At 38.6% G+C, this 21,316-nt stretch overlaps 4 protein-coding genes across 4 annotated transcripts; 3 read left to right on the top strand and 1 right to left on the bottom strand.

Annotated features, from left to right (window-relative positions):
- Window positions 1-3,387: 3,387 nt before the first annotated feature.
- On the top strand, window positions 3,388-8,418 carry LOC106335177 (nuclear pore complex protein NUP133). The gene is made up of 8 exons (XM_013773623.1): window positions 3,388-3,672; window positions 3,770-3,870; window positions 3,963-5,735; window positions 5,958-6,679; window positions 6,768-6,920; window positions 7,068-7,404; window positions 7,480-7,547; window positions 7,637-8,418. The coding sequence occupies exons 1-8, from the start codon at window positions 3,482-3,484 to the stop codon at window positions 8,165-8,167; spliced, it is 3,876 nt and encodes a 1,291-aa protein (XP_013629077.1). The 5' UTR covers window positions 3,388-3,481; the 3' UTR covers window positions 8,168-8,418.
- Window positions 8,419-8,933: 515 nt separating this feature from the next.
- LOC106336329 (chlorophyll a-b binding protein 151, chloroplastic) lies at window positions 8,934-10,040 on the top strand. Its single transcript, XM_013775129.1, has 2 exons — window positions 8,934-9,160; window positions 9,255-10,040. The coding sequence occupies exons 1-2, from the start codon at window positions 9,015-9,017 to the stop codon at window positions 9,904-9,906; spliced, it is 798 nt and encodes a 265-aa protein (XP_013630583.1). The 5' UTR covers window positions 8,934-9,014; the 3' UTR covers window positions 9,907-10,040.
- Window positions 10,041-11,023: 983 nt separating this feature from the next.
- LOC106330389 lies at window positions 11,024-11,843 on the bottom strand. The gene is made up of 3 exons (XM_013768862.1): window positions 11,772-11,843; window positions 11,570-11,673; window positions 11,024-11,480 (listed from the first exon to the last, which is right to left on the bottom strand). The coding sequence occupies exons 1-3, from the start codon at window positions 11,841-11,843 to the stop codon at window positions 11,024-11,026; spliced, it is 633 nt and encodes a 210-aa protein (XP_013624316.1).
- Window positions 11,844-17,761: 5,918 nt separating this feature from the next.
- On the top strand, window positions 17,762-20,948 carry LOC106334357 (altered inheritance rate of mitochondria protein 25). Its single transcript, XM_013772653.1, has 12 exons — window positions 17,762-17,986; window positions 18,167-18,559; window positions 18,865-18,951; window positions 19,142-19,183; window positions 19,287-19,331; window positions 19,661-19,726; window positions 19,824-19,880; window positions 19,960-20,021; window positions 20,110-20,230; window positions 20,346-20,423; window positions 20,502-20,608; window positions 20,710-20,948. The coding sequence occupies exons 1-12, from the start codon at window positions 17,876-17,878 to the stop codon at window positions 20,738-20,740; spliced, it is 1,200 nt and encodes a 399-aa protein (XP_013628107.1). The 5' UTR covers window positions 17,762-17,875; the 3' UTR covers window positions 20,741-20,948.
- Window positions 20,949-21,316: the final 368 nt, after the last annotated feature.

The following is a 21,316-nucleotide window of genomic DNA, read 5'->3' as shown; positions in this document are numbered from 1 at the left end:
GTAAAACCTTAACAGATAATATTATGTGTAACGCTTAAAGGTATATATCAAACAATACAAGTAAGAGATAAAGCATTGTTGACGTTACATGAAAATGAAGTTTAGTAAATTATTCCTTTGATATTAGTAACTAAGTACAAACTTAACATATAATATATTTGTAACGCTTAAAAGTATCAAACAATACGATTGAGAGATAAAGCTTTGTTGATGTTATTGGTTATGGCTGCTTCTACCCGAAGTAACATGTACGAGGCCTGGTAGCTGCTAATAATAATAACCATTTTCTAATACATGAAATGAATTTTAGTAATTTATACCTTTGATATTAGTAACTAAGTAAAAACTTAACATATAATATAATGTGTAACGCTTAAAAGTATATATCAAACAATACAAGTAAGAGATAAAGCATTGTTGACGTTATTAGTGTACGTTAACCAAAACACCAAGCGTATAATACCCTGCTAAATAGTTGCTTGTATTATGCAGACTGAGGTGATATTCATTTTAGAGGATGATAAAGAACTCTTGTGGGATGATGAGGTCGATAACGAGGCCTTGGGCAACCTTGGTCCGTCCTATCCAGGAAGGTCATGTATTCAAGAAAATAATGTGTGACAGAAGCCTTACTGCCGCCGACCTGGCGCGTTTGAGAGCTGAAAAAAAAAACAAAAAAGAAAAAGAGGTGAAAGAGAAGAAGGATAGAGAGAGCCAAGCTGGAATATCATATTCCGCCATCTCACAACCACCTTTACGTCTTTTAGGCTATTTTCCCTCATGTTTTTATGAATTCGGTATTTGCTTGTACTCTCCTTTTTCTAATGTAAACTTATCTTATCCAGTCCCCAATGACTAATATAAATTTTTATGCCTATTAGCAGTCGCTAACTAACCAATGCTTTTACATAACTAATGCTTCTACATATCTTAGTTTGATTGACCTTTATATTGTCCCCGTATGTACAATTGTTGTTAACTGAAACCATCGTAGGATAATGCTAACTATTTTGCTTACCCCCTAATAATAAATCGTTTCCTCAACAATGTTTTCATTTCAAAATCCGGTCACATATTTTTCCAGAATCATAAGTTGACTTAACAAGTTTTTCATTCCGAAATGGTTTCAAATTTTTCTTTCAAAATCATAAATGAACTCATTTTCCTTATGTTTCTATATGTTTAGCTTTAATGTATACACTTCATCGCTAACCCTTTTCAAGGTATAGTAAAAATTTGTTGTGGAGATTGTGCATCTAGCAAAGAGAACTATCTCTAATAATCAAACTAACGCAAAAATTTTCTATTTGCAAGTATTAATCAAAGTTGTCACTAACCTATCGATAGCCAATGCCAATTGATAATGTCAAGTTCTTCATATTAAATTGTGCACATATGTACGAGTGTTGTTAACCGAAACCATCGTACGCTGATAGCTAACTATTTTGCTTACCATCTAACAATAAAACATGATTTGTCTCAACAAGTTTTTCATTTGGAAATGGCTTCAGTTTTTTTTTCCAGTAAATACACAATCAGAAACCCTAAACTTTTTTTTGTGTACCCTTTACATCCATTCTGTTCTCTGTTACAATCAGATATTCCCTTGATTTGTAGAAAAAAAATGTAGATTTGCTTCTGAACTTTACACGAGTTTCAAACAAAACTAGTGGATGGGGAAGAAGATAGCTGGAGACCTATTTGCCAATAGAAACCTAGGAAGTACTTAAAAAGATCTAACAAAATCTATATCTGGTCACTTTTTTTGGCGGACGTGTCCTCACTTAGGGGCAAACCGGGCAAGTGGTACACAAATTGCTACAGTTTCTTTGAGTTTATTTTACAATCGGGTAGTTTTCTAATTTCACCTCTATTAAGGTATATTTGGCCAATAATCTCTAATAATAACTTTAGATATATCCTAATCCCTTTAATAAACCCAAACTCAATAGGATTAGGATAACTTGCACCTTAAGTTATTTCAAGCTTATCCAACATTATAATGAAATCAAAAGTATTTTACAAGGAACAAACACACAAGTAATAGAGTGTAATGTAATACAACCATTGATCCAAATATAGGAAACTGAAAACAATTTTGATGAAAGAGTGAACTTTGAAAAAAACAATAGTATATGAACTGAATAAAAAAAATATTTATATAAAAACCAAAATATGAAATTTGTGACTACAGTATACATAAACATTCATGTTAATATAAGTGTTATACTCTAGGTGAAAATATGACGAGGAATGGTGTGATTAAAGTTTTCATGGTGAGAGCCATTTTTAAATATTTTAATCTCTCATCAAGGTTATCAAAATAAATAAAAATCTCTCACAATGAAGACTTTAATCACCATTATTTAAAAATGTCATTCACAAACATTCTCGTTTTCTTTTATCTCTCGTTGATTGTATGTGTAATCTCTTTTAATTCTCCGAATATTTTTTTTGTAAAACATTGAGTTTGTTTTCATTTTACGAAAATTGCTTTGCAAAAACTGCTTATGTTTGTTTTGTAAAGCTTTGTCTGATCGAGTTCAGTTCTTTTAAAACTTAATCGAAGTTAGTTTTGTAAAAATTTATTTCATAAAAACCATTTAATCTTTTTAAAAAAAATAAATACTTTCCGATAGCATATATAAAATTACAAATTACAAATTAAATTAATAAAAAAAATTACAGAAACAAGATGACAAATCGTTTTCCTAAATTTCTAAGGGCATCAATGAGATTCAGACAATACAACTGCGGTAATTCTATCTTCCAACACCAAAGATAGAATTTATCAAACAAAAAAATCTCCAACTACCTTTAAAAGGAAAAAAAAAACGAAAGAAAAACAAATTGTAACATTTGTGGTATCGAGAGAGACATATTACTTATCCTAATGTCTATTTCAAGTGATCCTACATGTCCAATTATTAAGTTATTAATCATGTTTCTATTAACCATTGAATCGGTATCCATTTGAAAAGCTCAATTGTCATTTCTGAATCCGATAACAAATCAAAATATGACCATTGTTGACTGCAAATTTTGCATTGTTACTTGGATAACCATCCGAACACTTGCCAAAATTGATCATTTTGTGAACGTTAAACCGAACGAACGAACGAACTCTGGCTGGTTCAAAAACGGTATGATCCTAGCTCAACTAGAACTATCGATTCATCCAGTATGATGCTAATAGACAAATCTGGCTCATCTTTCACTCTCAGCATTTTCTTATCATCATCTCATTCTAATCGACTTCTCTGAACCGTCTAATCCAAATCCTTAAGACGGTTCCAAAAGAAACATATCGTCTAAACCATACCAAAACCATAAACCGAACCGATCACGAAATTGAAAATTCATTCGACTCCGTTTTTTCTAAACTACAGTATCGCCGACGCCGAGTGTCAAACGCAATTCAAAAACAGTTTTCTCCACATAAACCCTAAACCCCTTTCTCGCTCTCTGCAAATCATCGAACATGTTCTCTCCACTGACGAAGAGGCCTAAGCAAAGCTCTCGCACTCCGCTCCACCGAGCCGCTCCGCCGGATTCTCCAGTAACTCCGGCATCTCACAATCGCGAATCGGCTAACCGCGACAGTTTCATCTCAGATCGTCCCGCCACCGGAACTCCTGCGCCTTGGGCTCCTCGTTTGTCTGTTCTCGCTAGGTATCCAGATCCCTCTCTCTCTCTCTCTCTCAAAATTTGCGACAGTTTCCCCAGATCTCGTATTGATAACACTGTCCATCGTCGTTGTTGTGCGTAGAGTTTCTCCTGTCAATGATGCAAACCAATTAAAGCCTGTGTTCGTTGGAGAGTTTCCCCAATTGGTTAGAGATGAACAAATGAGGAATAATACTCATCCTGGTTAGTACTGCTCTTTGCATTTTAATCGAAACGAGAGAGAGTATGTGCTCTTACTTAGTTTTTGACTCATTCTTCTTCTTCTTATTCTCCAGGTGACGTTTGTGTATCAGGTGGAATGGATAAAGAAACCTGCCTTTCTTGGTTTATCTCTGGAACTAAACTTTTTGTTTGGAGTCACTTGACAGCCTCACCATCAAGAAAATGCGTTGCTCTTGAACTTCCTTTGGCCAATCGAGAGTCTGTTAGTAGTGATTTACAAGATGCTAAAAGCTGGTTGGTTAGTGTTGTCTCTTGGGATACTTCCCCTGGTGCTGCTGCTCGATCTCGTAGTCCTATTGGTATTGTGATGGTTAATAGAAGAACTCGAGGTGTTGTGTTTTGGTCGGACATCTTTTCTAGTCAGGAAGCTTCTCCTGTTACTAGTCTTGGATCTTTTGACGAAATTGGTATGTATAGTTCACCTAAGGTTAGGAAAAGCTCGCGACTAAGCAATGGGATAAGAAGCAATAGATCAGGATATAGTGATCTTAACGCTTTGATTACTACCTCGGTTGATGCAACAGAGCGCGTTTGTATTGCTGTCGCGTGCAGTTCCAGTGGTGAGCTGTGGCAGTTTACTTGTAGCCCTGCAGGCATTAAAAGTAATCAAATACACTTGGACGTCAGCTCTTCCTCCGTCAGTGAAGGTTACCCGAGGTCTTTGGTCTGGCGGTTTTCGCAAGGATTGGCTAGAGAGTCTTGCTGCCAATTTTTCATGTTAACAGATTGTGACATACATTGTTTTGCAATTGAGCCTGATCTAACTGTTTCGGAAGTCTGGCGTCATGAGATTGTTGGCGCTGATGGCGATTCTGGTATCAAGAAAGATATAGCAAGTCAAAAGCAAATCTGGCCTCTGGATTTGCAGGTGGATGATCAGGGTAAAGTGATTACCATTCTTGTTGCTACTATCTGCATGGACCGCGCCAACAGTTCAAGCTATACACAGTATTCGCTTTTAACCTTGCAACAAAAATCTGAGACGAGATTGGCAGATGGAAAAGAGGAAAGGGTTCTTGAGAAACAGGCTCCAATCCAAGTCATTATCCCAAAAGCAAGAGTGGAGGATAAAGACTTCTTGCTCTCTATGAAACTCAGAGTTGGTGGTAGACCTCAAGGGTCAGCTATGATTCTTTCAGGTGATGGAACAGCCACAGTCTGCTACTATCATGGTAACTCCACCCGGCTCTATAAGTTTGATTTACCTTATGATGCTGGCAAGGTCTTGGATGCTTCCGTTCTTTCCTCAACTGACGAACATGAATGTGGTGCATGGACTGTGCTAACTGAGAAAGCTGGAGTGTGGGCTATACCGGAGAATGCTGTCGTACTTGGTGGAGTTAAACCTCCAGAGAGAAGTTTGTCACGCAAAGAGAGCTCAAATGAGAGATCACGAGATGAGACAAGGAGCACACCATATGGTATTGATAGAACTGCTAGATTGGATGATTCAGATTTACAAAATAGTGAAGACAAAGTTAATGCTAAAATGGGAGTTTTTCGTCAAACAGCCCGTGATGAAGAGTCAGAAGCTTTGCTTGGTCAGCTCTTTGAGGATTTTCTGATATCTGGGAGAGCTGATGGTTCCTTGGGGAAGCTTACTCAATCAGGTGCATTTGATAGAGATGGAGAGACCAATGTTTTTGCTCGCAAAAGCAAATCTATAGTTGACACATTAGCTAAGCATTGGACAACAACTAGAGGGGCTGAGATTGTAGCCATGACTGTTGTATCTACACAATTGATGGAGAAACAACAGAAGCATGAGAAATTTCTACATTTTCTTGCCGTATCCAAATGCCATGAGGAGTTGTGTTCTAAACAGAGTACCTACTTTGATCTCTGACTGTTTCTTTTTTAACTACTATAGCATGATTTCTGTTTCATCTATTTTAGTTTAAAGCTCGAAGATATATCTCTACGTTAGAAGTAATTTGTTCCTCGATATCAGATGGGTAGTTCATGTTTAATGCATACTCTGGAGGTGTTATAATATTCTGGCTGACAAAAAATCTGACTGCTGTGCTAATGCATCTCTTTCATGGTAGGGCATTCTTTGCAAATAATTTTGGAAAATGGTGAAAAACTTGCTGCAATGATTCAACTCCGGGAACTGCAAAATTTGATTAACCAGAGCCGCTCAGGCAGATTTGGCTCGCCGCATACTGTCTCAGAGGACCAGGTTTCATGTGCCCTTTGGGATCTTATTCAGTTTGTAGGGGAGAAAGCCCGGAGAAATACAGTTCTGTTGATGGACAGAGATAATGCTGAAGTTTTCTACAGCAAGGTATCTGAAATTGAGGAAGTATTTTATTGCCTGACCAGGCAGCTAGAATACATAATCAGAGCTGAACAACCACTGGGAATTCAAGTTCAGAGAGCCTGCGAACTCTCGAACGCATGTGTTACAATTCTTCGGGCTGCTTTGGATTACAAAAATGAGCATCAGATGTGGTATCCACCACTTGAAGGTTTAATACCTTGGCACTCTCAGTCTGTTGTTTGTAATGGGCTGTGGTGCATTGCGTCCTTTATGCGTCATCTGCTAACTGAGGGATCTAGGATTGATATCTCTGCTAAATCCGAGATATACATGCATCTCGAAGTGCTTACTGAAGTTTTACTAGAGGCTTGTGCTGGTTCTGCCGCTGCTAAATTGGAGCGAGAAGAAGAAGACAAAGCTTTGCTTGATGAGTACTGGACACGGCGGGATACCATTTTCGACTGTCTTTATGAACAGGCCAAAGAGTTCATGGAAGCAGATTTCCAGGTTAGGATGTTCTTCTCATGCAGTCATGCTGTGCACTGCATATTATTTTTGCTGTTAGTAACATCATGATCTGGTTTTGTATCTGTAGAACGTCAATGAAAGAGCCGAAATGACAGATGAAGACATCTTCAAAAACCGTTGTTCAGATTTGCTTTCTATTGCAAAGCGACATGCAGGCTATAAGATTATGTGGAGGATATGTTATGATCTCAATGATACTGGTCTGCTCAGAAACTTAATGGTATAATTGAGCCAAGTCTTATTCTTTCCATATTTCTCGAGTTTCACAGTAGAGTACCCAATTTGTTGTACTGTGTTGTTTCTTGTGGCATCATTAGAACATATTCTGCGTTCCTGCCTAGTTAATACCCTTGATTTGTCTGTGCAGCACGAAGGTGTGGGACCACAAGGAGGCTTCAGTTACTTCGTGTTTCAGCAACTTTATGATATGAAACAGTTCTCTAAGCTTCTAAGGCTTGGAGAAGAATTCCAAGACGAGCTATTGATATTTCTGAAACGCCACTCTGATCTGCTGTGGCTTCATCAAGTGTTTCTTCATCAATTCTCATCTGCCTCTGAAACTCTTCACTCACTGGCTCTAGCACAAGATGAAGAGTCTATGACAGCTACTAATGAAAGAACGGTGTCAGAATCTGAAGATGTACAACCAACATTTGCAGACCGCAAGCGGTTCCTGAACCTTTCAAAGATAGCCTATGTGGCAGGTATAATAGCTTATTTTCCTCGGTGTTATTGACTATACCTTTTTCTTACTTTTTATGATGAATATCACGTTTCAGATAAGGGTGCTGATTCAAAATCGATTGTGAAGCGCATTGAAGCTGACCTCAAATTACTGAAGCTGCAGGTTAAGAAATCTTTTCAGCTGTTGATATTTATAATCAGCTGTGTTAATATTCTCTATAACTAGTTTAATCGTACATTGTTTTTTTGCAGGAAGAACTAACGAAGGCTCTTCCAAGCGATGAACAAACCAGAAACCGACTGTTTCGACCAGAGGAGCTCATTGAAATTTGTTTAAGCATCCAGGGCAGATGGACAGCTATAAAGGCTTTCGAGGTGTTTGCATGGACGAGCTGTTCGTTCCGTGAGAAGCACAGGAGTCTCTTGGAAGAATGCTGGAGAAACGCTGCGGATCAAGAAGACTGGGACAGGCTCCATCAAGCCTCTGCTAACGAAGGCTGGAGCGACAAAGAAACATTACAGAATCTAAAGAACACAGCGCTTTTCCAGGCTTCGAAAAGGTGTTACGGACCAAACCGAGTCAACGCTTTTGACGGGGACTTTGCACAAGTCCTTCCCCTGAGACGAGAGAACCCTGAGGATAAAACTTCTTCTGTAGAGGACTTGTTGATGAGCCACAAAGATTTCGCCGAGGCGGGGAAACTAATGCTAACTGCAATCATGCTGGGTTGTGTAGAAGAAGAAGGTATCGAAGCAGAAGATCTTTCATCTCCGATGGCGTAATTGAATTGTCTTTTTTCAAGGAAAAGTGACGGTGTAGATGATGTTGAAGAGATGCCATTGATTTAGGATGATTTGCGTTGCACCTCTGATGGTTCTGTATTTCTGTTTTATGAGTTCATATTGGAATTTGGACTCTCAGGTTTTGTAACAATGTTTTTCTTTTAAACGCCACGTACGTTACAACCACAGAAGAGAAACCATGTTCGGTCTATAGATTATCTATAAACCAATTCGAACCAAACCAAAAGATATCCTTGAACTGTTTCAGTTTTTCAAAACCAAATGATCCTATTGTGTGAATTTTTTTTCACTTCACAAGTTTTCTTTACATTTAAACTCATATTTCCACCTTTGCATTATAATTGTATAAAGTATCTATAATTATTTTAAGTATATTTTTAAATTGGAAGTAAATACAAGGATGCAAAAGTTAGTCCATAGTGATCATGTCGTTTTTCAGTACTATGCATATAATTTGGGACTTGCAACTCTGGAATTATAAACCAGTCAAGTTCTAATTATGATATATAGAATAAGAAGATAAAGGTAAAATAAATGAAATCCAAAATATCAAGAAAGAACAGCCAATAAAATCTGTGAAACAATATCCTCTCACTGAGCCAGAAGATCTTCCACTGCCAGGTGGTATCACCAGAACCTCTACATTCTCCTCCAAGGACCAAGCGAATCTAAATCCAACTCTTTTCAACCAATCAGATGTCGCTGACGTGTACATCTGATCATCCCCAAACTTTACCTTCTCCGTTATAAAACCCATTTGGTTTCACTCCTTTCTCAACTCACACTCTCTCTTCAATCCTTCTAGTTAAGAAGACTTGGATAAGAAATGGCCACGTCAGCAATCCAGCAATCCTCCTTCGCTGGCCAAACGGCCCTCAAGCCCTCCAACGATCTCCTCCGCAAGGCTGGTGTCTCCGGCGGCGGCCGCGTCACCATGCGCCGCACCGTCAAGTCCACTCCTCAGAGCATCTGGTACCAAATCTAATCTCCTCTACTTTAATTAACTTAATTAATCATTAATTCTTGAGATCTGTCCGAACAACTAACAATATGATTATTGTAACAGGTACGGACCAGACCGTCCCAAGTACTTGGGACCGTTCTCCGAGAACACACCATCCTACCTAACCGGAGAATACCCCGGAGACTACGGCTGGGACACCGCCGGGCTTTCCGCTGACCCAGAGACATTCGCTAAGAACCGTGAGCTCGAAGTCATCCACAGCAGATGGGCAATGCTGGGAGCTCTAGGCTGCACATTCCCCGAGATTCTCTCCAAGAACGGAGTCAAATTTGGAGAAGCCGTGTGGTTCAAGGCAGGATCCCAGATCTTCTCAGAAGGAGGCCTCGATTACCTCGGAAACCCTAACTTGATCCACGCGCAAAGCATCTTAGCCATCTGGGCTTGTCAAGTTGTGCTCATGGGCTTCATCGAAGGGTACAGAATCGGAGGTGGTCCTCTCGGAGAAGGTCTTGACCCGCTTTACCCTGGAGGTGCGTTCGACCCGTTGAATCTGGCGGAGGACCCAGAGGCCTTCGCTGAGTTGAAGGTTAAGGAGCTCAAGAACGGACGTCTTGCCATGTTCTCGATGTTTGGATTCTTTGTTCAAGCCATTGTTACTGGTAAAGGTCCCATCGAGAACTTGTTTGATCACTTGGCGGATCCTGTGGCTAACAACGCCTGGTCTTACGCTACCAACTTTGTCCCCGGAAAGTAATTAATTATCGTATGGATTTGCTTTACCGTCTTATCTACTTTCTCAAACCCATTAATGTATTGTTCGTGTTTATGTACTTAGTGACTGGCTCTTTTCATTGAATGGATATTTGGAATAAAAACAACCAATCACAACTAACTTAAGACTCAAATTTTATTGAACAACCAACCAACGCAGGTCCGTAACCATATCCATCCAGCCAACGCAACATTGCTTGTCCCCAACTTAACATCTTAGACTTTCATATAGTCAATCCGCACATGGGCTTGAATGAAGCTCGACAGAACAAAATTCAGTTTTGTACTGAAACACGTTTGACGTTTCCAACTTCGATTTGAAGGACCGATCCACTTCTCTCGTACACTTGCTTCCCCCATTCTCTCTAAGATATACAACGATTCGTATAGATCCCTACCGCCTTTCTCGTCACGTTTGAAATCTTGATGCTCAATGTACATATTATATTTGGGGAATATATTATCGACCAATCCTCTACTTGAACACCACAGTTTAAGCATTCAAGCTTACATGGAGTTATTGAAATTGATGGCTTTATTACTAAATAAAATTTCATAAGAAATTAGATATTAGTGATGACTTGTTTTTGAAGCTCGTTTGATTATATTCAAGTCAATTGCTGGTCCACCGGATATGCAGAGAAAATGCTCGTTATATTTATATATAGAAGGGGAGGGCAGTCAACTACTTAAGAAACCCAAGAACAATGCACAAACGGTATGTGATTTTGTAGGCTCGAATACAAGGTTGAAAGCATATGTATTAGAACTTTTGTTACCAACTTGACTGAACGGAAACTCCTTGTTGGAAAAAACATTGCCATTACAATATATATACTCGTTAGAATAAAAAGGCAAACAACACACAGTGCTCGGAAACAGCCGTCTCTTGTAGTTTACATGGATTCAGAGACCAGCATGGTTCACGGAGGATTAGTTGATTATGTGTTGTGTTGATGAAAAAGAAAAAAAAAACTCCCTAAAATACTCAGTTTTCATGATATAATCTGTAATCTCAATAACACACAATAAGCTATACATCAACTGTCGAAGGGTCATTTCTCGAGGTATGAATGAAAACCCTCTAAACCAAACAACGATCAAACTCTTATCTCATGAACAATGATCGATTTGCTTCCTTGAGACTCTACAAGATTTAGATGCAGAAACTTTGAACTATCCTTCATAATGTTCTTTCTCCCAATCCATGTTTTGAATATCTCTATCTTCACCACATCAGAATCTCTGAAGCCAAGATTATCAGTTGAAACTGAATCTTCAGTTACTGATTCAACAGAAGCAGCGATGTTGCTTTCCACTATAGTCTCTGGACTCATTGCATCTTGCGGCATCTTCTTGACGAAAAGCTTTATTATCTCCGAACTAACGAGGTTCCCTGGACGCAAGTCTACACTGTGTCTGTCAAACTGAAGCCCAAATCTCTCGAAGAACAAGCTCCTTATGAATTTAAGCTCATTCAGCTCCCCGATTCTTGATGCGGAAAATATAAGTCCGGCGATTGCTTCTTTACTTTCTTCCGGTAAGAGATGAACATCGCTGAAAGAAACACAAGGAATTAGGGTTTATGAAACACTATAGATATTATATTTTACGTGTGTCGCAAGTTCTCAAGAATATCAGCTTACCTTTGATGTTTTAAATTAGAAAAATTCTGCAAGATGAATGAGCAGAAGTATTGGACCTGAGCGTAGGCCGCTAACCTTGTCTTGTCTTCACAGATATGCTTCCTCTGGGATTTCAATTCACAAACCCGAATAAAATTAGTGAAACATTGATCAATATATTTGGATCAATTAAGCAAGAATCTACAGAGAAAATATCAGTTACCTTAGAGATTGTTTCTTGAACGCGATTGCTGAGAAGTAGCTGATAAATATCAAACTGTGCTTGTCTAACCATGCACTCTTTTCGCCTTTGATGTGCGTCGATAGAACACAACGGAGTCTGGATAAGGAGTTTGCTGCAAGTGACACAAGATTTATTAAGTTCTTTGAACAATAAATTAAAATTTTTATTGTGCAAGGGAACGAAACCAATATTCTTACCACTTGGAAGCTTTTCGCCATCTTGAGGAACAAATCATATCATCAAACACGTTATATCTAAGCAGCCAGATTTTGATTTTGTTTTTCTGGAAAACGTGACTGCACCAAGCTTTAAAACAGTATAGTTTACGGGTGTGTTATCTGAAACGGCTCAGGTGATCCAGTCGGGCGTGAATCCTCATACGATAGGTAGAATTGTCGGATGTAGAATCGTCTGTAATATTTTTCATAGTTGTAATAGCATAATTATCCAGGATTAAAAAAAACTGACAACACTTAATATTATTGTTGAGCTTTCTTTTTGTGGTTTTTATTTGATTATTTTTCACTATCATAGCTAGAGTTATAATAAGTAAACTAGATTTTGACTCGCGCTTTAAAAGCGTGTAATTTGATTCTTTCGTAAATATTTTATTTAATAGTCTATAAATTTTATATTATATTATGGTTTATGAATCATTATTACTATTTTAAATTTGTATGAAAAGAAATATTGATGTATTTTATATTATACTATGATTTTTATTTACTATATTGAATCAATTTTTCTATAATCACTACAAGAAAACAGCGGTATTCTGACAGACATTCCGACGGAAAATGAAATCCTCGGAATTTCCCGAGGAATTTCCGAGAAAATTCCGAGGAAACACAAAATTTGGTTTCCTCGGAATTTCCTCGGAATATACCGACGGAATTCCGAGGAAATATCAATCCGTCGGAATATTCCGACGGAATACTGAGGAAAAATGTATTCCTCGGAAAAAACCGATGAATTCCGAGGATATATTATAGCCGTTGGAGAGCCGTTTGGGGATTTTAAAAATTCCGAGAAAATTCCGACGAACTAGCCGTTGGCGTCGGAATTCCGTCGGAATTTCCTCAGTCTGTCGGCAGGATTTCAACTATAAATACAAACACTCCTCTTCCTCTTCATTCACTCCATATCTTCATCCTCCCTCTTACTCTATTTACACACGAATTTGATTCATAAAAAATATGTCTTCTTCAAATTATTTTCGTTCTTGGATCGATCGACCTCATTTGGATCCGAACACGAGATTGCTTACGAAAGAATACCAACGAGGTATAACCGAATTCATGGGGTTAGTTCACCGACAACCGGAAGCAAAAACATGTATGTTAAGATGTCATTGTTCTAATTGTAAAAATAGAAAGGTTATTAAAGAGTGGGATGTTTGGACTCATCTATATTTGAGTGGGTTTACACGAAGTTACAAAATTTGGTATCATCATGGGGAAACTGATTATGAACATGGTAGTACTAGCGAACCTCAGCCAGCGGTTAGATTAGAAGAACCAATTAGAACGGATGTAGATTATGGTGTAGGTACTGAGCAGATGGTAAATGATCATTTTAGAGGGGAAGATTTACCCAATGCACAAGCTAAGAGATTTTATGATATGTTGGATGCTGGAAAGCAACCATTATACGAAGGTTGCAGAGATGTTCATTCAGCTTTATCATCTGCTACAAGATTGATGGGCATTAAAACAGATTATAATTTGGCTGAAGACTGTGTGGATGCGATTGCTGATTTTGTAAAAGGTATTCTACCCGAGGATAATGTAGCTCCTGGTTCATACTACGAGGTTCAGAAACTCGTAGCTGGTCTTGGTTTATCATATCAGGTAATAGATGTATGCAGCGACAACTGCATGATTTATTGGAGGGCGGATGAACAGCGGGTTACATGCAAATTTTGTGGAAAGCCTCATTATAAATATACGAGTTGAAGAGTTCCAGTGCCATATAAAAGGATGTGGTATTTACCTTTGACGGAAAGGTTGCAGAGGTTGTATCTGTCTGAACGCACAGCGCAACCAATGAGATGGCATGCGGAGCACTCAACAGATGGTGAGATCAGACATCCTTCAGATGCAAAAGCGTGGAAGCATTTCCAATCAAAGTATCCCGACTTTGCGTATGAAAGAAGAAATGTCTACCTTGGATTATGTACTGATGGTTTCAGTCCGTTTGGCAAGAGTGGAAGACAATATTCTCTATGGCCCGTCATTCTTACACCATACAACCTCCCCCCAAACTTGTGCTTGCGACGAGAGTTTTTGTTTCTCTCGATTCTCGTTCCCGGACCAGAGCATCCTAAGAGATCACTTGATGTGTTTCTTCAGCCACTAATATATGAGTTGCAACAACTATGGGCTCAAGGTGCTGAAACATACGATGTTTCGTGTAAAGAAAACTTTCAAATGCGGACAGTACTAATGTGGACAATAAGTGATTTTCCAGCATATGATATGTTGTCTGGATGGACAACGCATGGAAGGATATCATGTCCATATTGTCAAGATAACACTGATGCTTTCCAACTAAAACACGGAAGGAAAACGTGTTGGTTTGACTGTCACAGGAGATTCCTACCACCTGATCATCCATATCGTAGGAGTAGGAATTTGTTTACGAAGAACAAGAGGGTGTTTGACAGTCCACCTCCGGAAATTTGTGGGAAAGATTTGAAGATACAACTAAGAGATTTTGGTGCAGAAAGGACGCCAGAAGTCGGTGGACATGAGCGTTTTCCGGTAGATGCTGTTGGAGAACTACATAACTGGCACAAAAAAAGTATTTTCTGGGATCTGCCATACTGGGAGGATCATCTGCTAAGGCATAATTTAGATGTCATGCATATTGAGAAGAACTTTTTTGACAATCTCATGAACACGATCCTTAATGTTCAAGGTAAAACAAAGGATAATTTGAAGTCAAGACTGGATTTAGTCGATATATGTGCTCGTTCAGAACTTCATGTTGATGAAAATGGTAGGGCTCCTTTTCCCATATACCGACTTGATGCAGAGGGAAAAGATGCGTTCTTTGATTGGATTTCAAACGATGTGGAATTTCCAGACGGTTACGCATCAAATTTGCGTAACTGTATCGACAGAAAGGAAGGAAAGTTTACTGGCTTGAAAAACCACGATTGCCATGTAATGATGCAGCGCCTCCTTCCGTTCGCCTTCAAGGAACTATTACCACAAAATGTTCATGAAGCAATTGCAGGGATAAGTGGTTTCTTCCGCGATTTATGCACGAGATCAGTGACTCTTGAAGGTATTGAAAATTTGAAGACTAACATAGCCGTGATTCAGTGCAACCTTGAGAAGATATTTCCTCCCTCATTTTTTGATGTTATGGAGCATCTTGTTATTCACCTGGCAAGAGAATTGGAACTTGGTGGTCCTGTGCAGTATAGATGGATGTATCTGTATGAGCGGTATATGTTCCATTTGAAGAAGATGGTGAAAAATTTAAGTAGGGTGGAAGGTTCTATAGTCGCACAGATGATCAATGAAGAAACTTCAAACTTTGCCGAGTACTACTTTCCAGCAGAAGTTCAGACCAAAAACAGAAGACCTGCTCGGCATGATGATAGAGGCGAACGGGCAACATATCATGTTACGGTTCCAGACATTTTCACAGACGTTGGACGACTTAGCGGAAAACCAAAGGACCGTCGACTTACTGAGCAGGAGCGCAGTAATTTGCAAACATATTTGCTCACCAACTGCGAAGACGTTCTTCAATATGAGAGGTAAATAAATGAGCTTACAAATTTTTATTTTAACAAGTTGAAATTTAAATCTTAATTAATTACATTATTGTCATCATATACAGGATTTTCATGGCAGAAAAGCGGTTCGAGTATAGATACGCCACAGAGGACGAACTAGAAGAAATGAAGCAGAGAGAATTTACTGGATGGATGTTTACTTATGTGAGTGCTTTAAACAAATTAAAATATATTTTATCACATATTTATACTAATTCACATTTATTGATATAACATATATATATATGTGCTATTAATAGGTGTCTGCTGGTTTGGCCAGAGGTGAAACATTTGACGATTGGATACGTGAGATGGTCGTTGGACCAAACTTTGTTGTGAAGTCATATCCGAGATTTTGTACTCGAGGATATGCATTCACAACTCAGAAGAGGAGACGTTCGAGTACGACTTATGATGATGGCGTTTGTTCTGCATCAGGAGATGATGTATACTACGGACACATACATGAGATTTTGGAAATCAAGTATTTGGGCATGGTTGGATTGCGCTGTACTGTTTTCTATTGTGATTGGCACGACAACACCCCAGATCGAGGTGTGAGAACAGATGCATTTGGTGTTACATCAGTAAATTCGAGGCGAAAGCTGCAATATTATGATCCTTTCATTCTTGCTTCCCAGGCCGATCAGGTAATTAAATGTTAATTATTCAGAATGATTCATCATCATGTGTATTAATTTATAATTTTTCTAAATGTTACAGGTTTGTTATATCAAGTACCCCCGGGTAAGGAACAGAGATGATCCATGGGTTACTGTTACAAGACTCAACCCGAGAGGCCGAGTTCAGGGAAGTTCTGAGCTGGAAGACCCACTACAACCAAGCACATCCGGCAACTGTAGTGCAGCAGAAAATTTAGCTGGAGTTGGCCTTGTAGTCGATTTAACCGACTTTGGAGAGGAAGCCGTCGTTCACGTAGAGGATGAACCAGTAATTGGAGAGTTTATATTCCGAGGGACCCTGTTCCTCGGAATATACCGAGGGACCCCGTTCCTCGGAATATACCGAGGAAGATGTCCCTCGGTATATTCCGAGGAACGGGGTCCCTCGGTATATTCCGAGGAACGGGGTCCCTCGGTATATTCCGAGGAACGGGGTCCCTCGGTATATTCCGAGGAACGGGGTCCCTCGGTATATTCCGAGGAACGGGGTCCCTCGGTATATTCCGAGGAGCTTTCCGACGAACTGGTGGGCCTCAGAATTTCCTCGGAAATTTGTTTCCTCGGAATTCCGTCGGAAAATTCCGAGGAATTTTCGAGGAAAATTGAATTTCCGAAGAGTTATTTTCGAGGACTTGTTTCGTCGGTATGTCGTCGGAATAACGTTATTTCGACGACATACCGACGATTTTTTTCTTCAGTATGTCGTTGTTTTCTTGTAGTAGTGAATATTATAATTTTTATATAATTGTTTCTCAATATTATTAATGTTTTTGGTAGTGTAATATTTTTTACTTATGAAACACCTAAATTATGAAGTTCGAATAGAATCGCTTAAGTGGATTCGTCTAGAAAGCAAAAATATCAGAGAAAAAATAGATCAAAATGGAATAATCGTCTAACCTAGTTCACTAGACTAAAACCCACATGTTGACAAAAAAAAAAAACCCACATAAAATTTAAGTTCTCTAAGTTAAGTTGTTGATGTGTAGATGTCCTAGGCTGCTACATAAAGGTCTTTCAAGAGGAGCTCGATTAGGAGAGGGTCATGATGAGGTTTGCTGATCCCGATTGTAACCATTTCTTCGAATGATACTATGTTATTTGAGAGATCGAAGGATGAGATAATTAAGTTTACGCTTGTTTCTTCGCTCCGCTGATATACTTTTGATCGAGGAAACCGAATTGTGACAGTTTTGATCACGGTGATCATGTTTATTTTTCTCCAATTGTTGTAACGGTTTTGGAAATTTGTATTTTTTCCCCAAAACTTTCATATATCCTTTATTGATGGCCAAGTCTAATAATGCTCATTAGAGTCTTTTATCGATTCAAAATATGCTATTATATTTATTGCTTTATTAATTTATAGAATTTTTACCGTAAAAAATTAAAAGAAAGTACCAAAACACAATTTGGTGTAAGAGTTGGAGTTTAGCCACTAACAATAGACGACTGATCCATTGTATTTGTCATTAACTTAATTAAAATAGTTTTTCTTTAAAGCTGGATAATTTTTGGAGATCTTTTGTAAACATTGTACTCGAAACCCAGATAATCAAACCAGAGGACGAATGTGGCTTCCTTCCACTAATTAAATCTGCGAAGTCGTCATGCTCTTCCTCCTCTCCAAGCGCTCGCTCTCTTCTCTTCTCCTCCGATCCACTTCCCATCTCCGCGGCGATGCTATCTCCTCCTCCTGCTCCTCTTCCTTCTCTAACCTGGTATTCACTTTATCATCCCAAAATCAAATGCCATCATGGATTCAAAGATCAGAGCTTTCCTTTGAACTGTTTATGGGTTGACAAGTTTTAACCTTTTTGCATCTTAGGAGTGTAGTAGATTAGGGATTTTTTACTCTTTTTTTTTTTTATTTGCAGCTTAACCCTCTGAAAATCTTACAGGACGGAGTAGGACGCAGTGGGATCAGGACGTTGCATTCTCTATCTATGCTACTGAGAAATGGTCATCTCTGTTGTTCTAAAGGAACCTTTCTTGATCAAGAACGAGTCTTCTTGTTTTCCATTTTTCGACGCTTCAGCGACGCCAGTGGCAGTGGTGGTGATACTCCTCCACCTCGCTTGGACCGGAACTTTCTGGCTAACCTATGGGTCTCTGATATGAAAAAGCTAAAGGAGAGGGAGAAGCGATATGGGAAAGCTTCTACTACTAAGCATAGAGGAGATAATGCAGTTTATGAGCAGTCTTCTGATGAAACCCATTACAAGCCTACCCTGCAGCAACCGCCTGTTAGCCAGTCTATGTCTGGTCCTCTCAAGCCTAAAACTTTAGATGAGGTGACTCTTTTATCTTTCTTTTGGTTACTATACCATACAAATGCTTTCTTTCTTTTTGCTTGAGATAATCTTTATATGTGTATTAATTGGATTTGTAACTTGCGTTTATTGCTCAGTGTATCTCTGTGAGATTAGTATGGTCTAAGACTGAACACAAACACTGTTGTTTTGTTACTTGTATAGATGTATGGAACCAAGTATGAGCTTTCTGATCAATTTCTATATGAAAGTGTTATCTGTGTTTAATTGGTTAGAATATTGAAGCTAGCTCATGGTATTTTTCATCTTCATGATTTTCTTGTTAGGCCAAAATTGCAACGCTGCTTGCTCGGTCTAATTTGCTGATTACAAGGGACATTGAATGGGCAAATCTGGTTCTTGGTTTCGAACAGGTATATTTTTTTCTGCCACTTCTCCTGTTCCTCATAGGACTATGTAATACTGTTTCTGGTTTCTGATGAATAAGCTTTACCATGTTTGTAACTCTTACATATTAATTTTCCCTTCAGTTCCATCCCTGTCATCTTCTCTCTCACCACGTTTAGCTGTCTAGCTTTTATACCACTCGTTTACCCTCTGCAGGAAAACCGCTATGCTGTAGTTGATGTTTGCTATCCTGAGGCGGTAAGTGATACAAAAGTTTTGAGCGTGCTACTGATACCTGAGACCTTGAGTTAAAATCAAGTTTTCTGTATTTCAAACCTCTGTTTTCTCTCTTCTTTGACAGCCTGTGGGGTCTATCAGGGAGCAAAGTCATGTAATTGCGCGGCAGGTTACATTATCACTCTGAACTTGTAGTTGTTTTTATTTCGTGTCTCCTTACCTCAACTAATATCATTATGTTGTAACACTCTAATTCGTCTGTCACCAGTGAGCAGTGTTTAAGTTCTGATCTATCAGTTTCATTATACCACATAATTCATCACTCACTAAAAGCTTGCATTGCGTCTATTTGGTATCCTGAAACGGCTAAGACTAGACCTGTGTGTATATTCCTTTGTTAGCTTAGAGAGGTTGTGTACGGTCCACTACATATCTTGTTAAGCATAGTTTTCATGTGTGTCAGTCCAAATGATATTATGATCTTTGTAACATCTGCAGCTGCTTCGTACCAGGCGACCATTTGTTGCTTCCATAACTGATGCTTTGGGTAACGAGCTTTTCCGGGTGAGGTTTCTTGGATTCTCTACTGTGTGAAAATTTGCTAAAAGATAAGTCTTCAAATTTGTTTGAGCTGAAGTAGTTCTCATCTTCATCATTTTAGGTTCGTAGACCTTTCTGGTGGATCACAAGTTCAATATATGCTGAGATTGATGGAGAGGTACGCTTGTGTTATCACTTACAAAACAGTGATGCGATGTTAGGTCGTCACACTCTCGTGTCTGCTACTTGGTGTGTAGGAAATTGGTGTGGTTCACCGACGATGGCATCTATGGAGAAGAATTTATGATTTATACCTCGGGTAGACTTCCATAGTAATTTCATTTTTTTAAACTTATCAACTTCGTTGCACGAACCAAACATGTGACATATACAGTATGCTGGTGCAGGAACCAGCAGTTTGCAGTGGTGGAGAATCCTGGGTTTTGGAACTGGACATTCACAGTGAAGGATGCTGATGGAGAAGTGTTGGCCCAAATAGATCGTGACTGGAGAGGATTCGGCTTTGAGGTTTGTCTTCTCTTTAACTGATAAGCCTTGAAATGTTTTCTAGGGCAATCCATGTATAATAGAAGAATGATACATAGTAGATGAAAAGCTCCTTACATATATATGTGATGCACAGATATTAACAGATGCTGGGCAGTACGTGATCCGATTTGGAAAATCTGACGCTGCATTCAAAAATGGCCCTGCTAAAATGGTAACTCGGTGTATTTTTTTTTATTTTGGTGGAGAATATAGAGAGATTTTTGATTGAGAGCTTTTCAACACATGGCAGATAGAAGAGTTACTTGTGAAACGGCCATTGACCTTGTCGGAAAGAGCTGTTGTCGTTGCTCTTGCTATTTCTCTAGATAATGATTACTTTTCAAGACATGGTGGCTGGTAAGTACTCTGTAGGAATCTTTTTCTTCTTTTTTTTGGCTTATTCAGTCTCATGAGACAAATAAGCTTTTTATATCTGAAACCATTGTTGTTGGTGGCAGGGGTATCCCGTTCATGGCTGTGGGCGAGTAGCTTAGGTTTCAGCTTTGTCTTTTGGCACTTGAGAGCCGCCTTGTGTTGTGTTTCTCTATCTCTTATGAATATCCAAGACTAAATGTAACTTTGATATATAATTTGGGTTTATTTATATAGTGATGATCATTTTGGAAGATGATGACCAATGGGTTGAAATATTATTTGTATGAGATACAAAGAAGCCAACTCCACTTCGGCTTCTATATTTTTGTTGTTTATCTTTTTTTCCTGTGTGAATATACAGACTTTAATATATTGGCTTAGAGTCATAATTATTATATTTGAGAATGTTTTCTGCCGGCATTATGTCATATTTTTTCTAAAATTTTTAGAGGATAGCTTCTTAAAATGCTGTATAAAAGATAACAAAAAAAAAAGCACGTTTTTGTAGTGGACGTATTGCCCAAAAGGGGAGTCGTAAAGAAAAAGAAAGACTTAGCAACCACCGAACTTAGTTATATTATTAACACATCCTTATTCCTTTTTTTTTCTTTGTAACACATCCCTTATTCCCTATTATTAGTCTACTGAACAAAAGTTGTTGTTGTGTCATTTTCGTCTACACATAACTTC

Source organism: Brassica oleracea, chromosome C3 (genome assembly GCF_000695525.1).
Source record: "Brassica oleracea var. oleracea cultivar TO1000 chromosome C3, BOL, whole genome shotgun sequence".
Taxonomy (NCBI): domain Eukaryota; kingdom Viridiplantae; phylum Streptophyta; class Magnoliopsida; order Brassicales; family Brassicaceae; genus Brassica; species Brassica oleracea.
The sequence above is the reverse complement of the archived record's forward strand: the minus strand, read 5'-3'. Positions and strand labels throughout refer to the sequence as shown.

Coding starts and splice junctions, on each gene's coding strand:
- LOC106335177 (XM_013773623.1), top strand. CDS start 3,482: ATGTTCTCTCCACTGACGAAGAGGCCTAAGCAAAGCTCTCGCACTCCG. Junction 7,405..7,479: donor AAAGATAGCCTATGTGGCAG/GTATAATAGCTT, acceptor ATCACGTTTCAG/ATAAGGGTGCTGATTCAAAA. Junction 7,548..7,636: donor TCAAATTACTGAAGCTGCAG/GTTAAGAAATCT, acceptor GTTTTTTTGCAG/GAAGAACTAACGAAGGCTCT.
- LOC106336329 (XM_013775129.1), top strand. CDS start 9,015: ATGGCCACGTCAGCAATCCAGCAATCCTCCTTCGCTGGCCAAACGGCC. Junction 9,161..9,254: donor TCCACTCCTCAGAGCATCTG/GTACCAAATCTA, acceptor TTATTGTAACAG/GTACGGACCAGACCGTCCCA.
- LOC106330389 (XM_013768862.1), bottom strand. CDS start 11,843: ATGGTTAGACAAGCACAGTTTGATATTTATCAGCTACTTCTCAGCAAT. Junction 11,674..11,771: donor TTCAAGAAACAATCTCTAAG/GTAACTGATATT, acceptor TTGAAATCCCAG/AGGAAGCATATCTGTGAAGA. Junction 11,481..11,569: donor TCTAATTTAAAACATCAAAG/GTAAGCTGATAT, acceptor TGTTTCTTTCAG/CGATGTTCATCTCTTACCGG.
- LOC106334357 (XM_013772653.1), top strand. CDS start 17,876: ATGCTCTTCCTCCTCTCCAAGCGCTCGCTCTCTTCTCTTCTCCTCCGA. Junction 18,560..18,864: donor AGCCTAAAACTTTAGATGAG/GTGACTCTTTTA, acceptor TTTTCTTGTTAG/GCCAAAATTGCAACGCTGCT. Junction 19,881..19,959: donor ATGCTGAGATTGATGGAGAG/GTACGCTTGTGT, acceptor CTTGGTGTGTAG/GAAATTGGTGTGGTTCACCG.